The sequence below is a fragment of the Chrysochloris asiatica genome, unplaced genomic scaffold, assembly GCF_000296735.1.
Source record: "Chrysochloris asiatica unplaced genomic scaffold, ChrAsi1.0 scaffold00088, whole genome shotgun sequence".
Taxonomy (NCBI): Eukaryota; Metazoa; Chordata; class Mammalia; order Afrosoricida; family Chrysochloridae; genus Chrysochloris; species Chrysochloris asiatica.
The window spans coordinates 9049293-9054513 of record NW_006408606.1 but is presented as its reverse complement, the minus strand read 5'-3'; the positions used below and the strand labels follow the sequence as shown (position 1 = coordinate 9054513).

Genomic DNA, 5221 nt, shown 5'->3' with positions numbered 1-5221 from the left:
TTTGCTGAAAGGGAAGAGACCTTGAAGAACTTGTTGATTAATGTCAACGAATACAGTTTTCACAAAGAATTGTTGTTAAATGCCATCAAATCAGTTCTGACTCATAGAGGCCCTATATAATGTTTCTGATGATCGGCTGGTGAGCTTGAACTGTCAGCCTTGTGGTTCAAACTGACCTTACAGTCCAGCATATTAACCCATGGCACCAAACCAGGACTCCTAAAAAGAGGAATACAGCCACACAATGTAAAGAAAACAGAAATTCTCACAATTTGACCAATAAAGAACATCATAATAATCAAAAAAAGGATTGAAGTTCTCAAGGAGTTAACTTTATGATGTTAGGTGCTATCAAGTCTGTTCTGCAGCATAGCAACCCTATGTACAACAGAACGAAACACCGCCCAGTTGAGCGTCATCCTCACAATTCCTGTTGTGCTTGACCCCATTACTGCTGCCACTGTGCCAGCTCATCCCATTAGGAGTCACCCTCTTTTTTGCTGATCCTCCACTTTACCTAGCATTGTGTCTTTTTTTTTCCCAAGCCAAACTGTATCCAACTTTATTAAAGATACTTTTCATAAACAATCATGGGATTCAGGCAGTACATGGGCACACAACTGTTAACAGTATGCAACAACTTTCAAACTCCCTTCTTTGATGGACTACCAAAATCAGAAAGCCTCTATAAAACCCAATGAAGTCTTCATCTGATGGTCTGAACAGGGAAAGTTTAGAGTGAGGGTTGACATTTCACATTTAGCATGTTGTTTAACAACTTTTCACGAGCCAACCCTGACTTTCAGAAAATGAAATGAAAAAGGCAGAGTTACCAATCTGAAGACCCACAATCTAAACAAAGGAACCACTGCTCTTTGAGGGGTACCACTGAGATGACACCACTGAAAAGTGCAGATTGCCTGAACCATGAATAACCAGTTTTCTGAGGTCAGGTCCCAACAGGTCTGTGGGGTTTATGGGAGTCAAGTCTATACTGAAGGCAGAGTGAACGAAGAGGCTATGAAGATGTAAAAACAAATTGTACTTTTCCCACACTACACGGCGTTTGTGCCAAGGTGGCTAATGTGTGTTAACGTCGAGGAATCCCTCTTCCTGGGAACCAAGAGGGAGTCTCTCAAAACTAGATGGGAAAGGTGTTTGCTTCCACATCAATCCAGCTTTGGAGACACTGTATTAGTGACATTTGCCCCTTTCCCCCAAAACAATGAAGTGTTTTGTGTACTAACAACATAGCTTTAAAAAAAAGTAAAACAAAATTCTGCATTTTTATAAAACTTGATAAAAAAAATAGTATTTCAAACTGTACAGTCACCAGAAGTCCACAGTTACCAAAAATGCTCACACTTCACTTGGCATCCCCAGCACCTTCAGTTTTCTGTGCCTGGTCTGTTTTGGCATCTCCATTTTCTGCAGGGTTATTTCCATCCTTGCCAGCATCAGCTTTCCCCTTTTCCCCTTTGAGAACCTTCTCTCCCTTCTTTGCAGGGGCCTTTTTAGGTTTGGTTTCTGGTTTTGGAGGAGAAGGCTTAGCAGATAAGCTTGCGGATCTCCTCTGAGGTTCATCCTTCACCTTGGCTTTATGTCCCTTAGCATCCCCTTCAGCCTTTCTCTTGGGCATGGTGGCTTCAGAGGCGGAGCACAGGCGCTGGATGTGGGGATGCGGCTACGTGCAGGCTTTGGTCCATCTGTGGGTCTTCTCACCTCTTCTTTGCATTGCTCCACATGATATCCTTTTCCAGGAACTACTCTATCCTGATAACAAGTATGAGATACGAAATCTGACCATCTTGGCTTCTAAGGAGCATTTTGGTTGTAATTCTACAAAACCAGATTTGTTTATACTTCAGGCAGTCCATGGTACCTTTAATATTCCTCTCCAACACCATAACTCAAATGCATCAATTTTTCTATTGTCTTCATTATTCATTGCCCAACTTTCACATACATATATGAGGTTATTGAAAATAGCATGACTTGGGTCAGGCGCAGCTTAGTCCTCAAACTGACATCTTTGCCCTTCAACACTTTAAAGAGGTCTTGTGCAGCAGGTTTGCCTAATGCAATATGTCATTTGATTTCTTGATTGCTACTTCCATGAGTGTTGATGGAGGATCCAAGCAAAATAAAATCTTTGACAACTTCAAATTTTTCTTCATTTATCATGATGTTATTTATTGGTCCAGTGGTGAGGATTGTTATTTTCTTTATGTTGAGGTGCAACCCAAATCAAAGGATGTGGTGTTTGATCTTCATCACTAAGTATTTTAAGTCACTTTCAGTAAGCAAGGCTGTATCATCTGCATATTGCATGTTATTAACAAGTCTTCCTCCAATCCTGATGCCACATTGTTCTTCATATAATCTAGCTTCTTGAATTATTTGCTCAGCATACAGATTGAGTAGATATGGTGAAAGAATGCAACTCTGGAAGATACCTCTTCCGATTTTAAACCATTCAGTGTCCTCTTGTTCTGTTCAAACGACTGCCTCTTGGTCTATGTACAGGTACCTAAAGAACGTAATTGAGTATTCAAGAATACTCATTCTCCGCAGTGTTGTCCATAATTTGTCATGATGCACACAATTGGAAGACTTTGCATAGTCCATAAAACACCGGTAAATATCTTTCTGGTATTCTCTGCTTTCAACCAAAACCCATCTGACGTCAACAACGATCTTCCTCGTTTCATGTCCTCATTTGAATCAGGTTTGAACCTCTAGCAGTTTCCTGTCAGTGTACGGTTGCAGCCATTTTTGCATTTTCTTTAGCAAAACTTTACTTGCATGTGATATTAAAGATATTATCTGATGATTTCCACATTCTGCTGAGTCACTTCTCTTTGGAATGGGCACAAATATGAATTTCTTCCTATCAGTTAACCAGGTAACTGTCTTCCAAATTTCTTGGTTTGGATGAGTGAGTGGCTCCAGTGCTGCATCAGTTTGTTGAAAGATTTCAGTTTTCATCCCATCAATTCCTAGAGCCTTGTTCTTTGTCAATGCCTTCAGTGCACCTCAAGGAGTTCTGGTAGCATAGTGGCTATGAGTCAGGCTGCTAACCTTAAGGTGTGCACGTCGAAACTACGAGCCATTCTGTGGGAGAAAGATGAGATTTTCTGCTCCAGTAAAGATTTGCAGCCTCAGAAACCCTATTCAGGGTCGCTATGAGTAAGAACTAACTCCAAAGCACATAGCTACCACCACCATCAGAGCACCTTGGGCCTCTTCTTTTAGCATCATTGGGTCTTGATTGTATGCTACATCTTGAAATTGTTGAATATTGGCCATTTCTTTTTGGTACAGTGACTTTGTGTATTCCTTCTATCATCTTTGATGCTTTCTGCAACATTCAGTATTTTGCCCAAAGAATCATTTAGTATCTCAGGTTGAGGCTTAAATTTTTCCTCAGTTCTTTCAGCTTGAGAAATGCTCAGTGTGTTCTTCCCTTTTGGTTTTCTAACTCCAGATCTTTGCACATTTCACTATACTATTTGACTTTATTTTTTTGAGTTACCATTTGAAATTTTCTATTCAGCTCTTTTATCTCCTCGTTTCTCCCATTTGTTTGAGCCTCTCTACTCTGAAAAACAAGTTTCAGAGTCTCTTCTGACATCCACTTTGGTCTTTTCTTTCTTCCTTGTCTTCTTAATGACCAGTATGATGTTCTTGATGTCATCCCACAACTCTTCTATTTATTGAATATTAGTGTCAAATCCATCAAATTTGTTCTTGAGATGATCTCTAAATTCAGGTGGAACATTTTCAAGGTCATATGTTAGCTCTTGTGGATTTGTTTTCATTTTCTTCAGCATCAGCCTGAACATGCATGTGAGCAATTGATGGTTTGTTCCACAGACTGAATTGTTTTGGCTGATGGTACTGAGATTTTCCACCATCTCATTCCACAGATGTAGTCAGTTTGGTTTCTATGTATTCCATCTTTTGAAGTCTATGTGCATAATCATTTTTTATGGTGTTTAAAAAAAGGTATTTCCAATGAAGAAGTCATTGGTCTTGCAAAATTCTATCATGAGATGCCCAGCATAATTTCTATCACCAAGGCCATATTTTTCTACTACTGATCTTTCTTTTTTGTTTACATCCTTTGCATGCCAATCACAAGTAATTATCAATACACTGTGATTGCATGTTTGATCAGTTTCAGACTGAAAATGATGGTAGAATTCTTCAATTTCATCATCACTGACTTTAGTGCTTTGTGCATAAATTTGAGTAATAGTGATATTAACTCGTCTTCCTGGCAGGCATATGGATATTATCCTATTACAGACAGTTTTATACCTAAAGATAGATATTGAAATGTTCTTTTTGTTGAGGAATGCAATGTTTTTCTAATTTTGTTAGGTGCCATCAAGTCAGTACTGACTCATAGTGACCTTACACACAACAAAATGAAACATTGCCCGGTCCTGCAGTAATCTCACAATCATACTACACTTGAGCCTATTGCTGCTGTCACTGTGACAATCAATGTCATTGGGGGTGTTCCTCTTTTTCGCTGACCCTCTACTTTACCAAGCATGATGTTCTTCTCCAGGAACTGGTCCCTCATGATATTATGTCTGAATTAGGAGAGACATAGTTTGGCCATTATGACTTTTAAGGAGCATTCTGGCTGTACTTCTTTCAACACAGATTTTTTTGCTGTTTTGGCAGTACATGGTACTTTTAATATTCTTCTCCAACACCATAACTCAAATGGATCAATTCTTCTGCAGGCTTCCTTTTATTTATTGTCCATCTTTCACAAGTATATGAGATTATTTAAAATACTATGGCATGAGTCAGGCACACCTTAGTCCTCAAACTGACATCTTTGTTCTTCAATACATTAAAGAGGTTTTGTGCACCAGATTTGCCTAATGCAATGTGTCTTTTGATTTGATGACTGCTAACTCCATGAGGCTTCTCCTTGGAAACCCTATCCAGGGTCCCTATGGGTTGGAATTGACTCGACGGCACTCAACAACAACAACAACAACTTCCATGAGTGCTGATGTTTGATCTGAGCAAATCTTTGACATTCTTTTCTCCACTTATCATTATGTTATGTATTGGTCTAGTGGTGAGGATTTTGTTTTCTTTACATTGTGGTGCAACTATACCAAAGGATGTAGTCTTTGATCTTCATCAGTATTGTAAGTTTTCTTTACTTTCAGCAAGCTAGGTAGTATCATCT

General features: G+C 39.2%; 1 protein-coding gene across 1 annotated transcript; it reads right to left on the bottom strand.

Annotated features, from left to right (window-relative positions):
• Positions 1 to 1366: 1366 nt before the first annotated feature.
• Positions 1367 to 1639, bottom strand: LOC102824742 (non-histone chromosomal protein HMG-17-like). The gene has a single exon (XM_006866272.1). The coding sequence runs from the start codon at positions 1637 to 1639 to the stop codon at positions 1367 to 1369; it is 273 nt and encodes a 90-aa protein (XP_006866334.1).
• Positions 1640 to 5221: the final 3582 nt, after the last annotated feature.

Coding starts and splice junctions, on each gene's coding strand:
- LOC102824742 (XM_006866272.1), bottom strand. CDS start 1,639: ATGCCCAAGAGAAAGGCTGAAGGGGATGCTAAGGGACATAAAGCCAAG.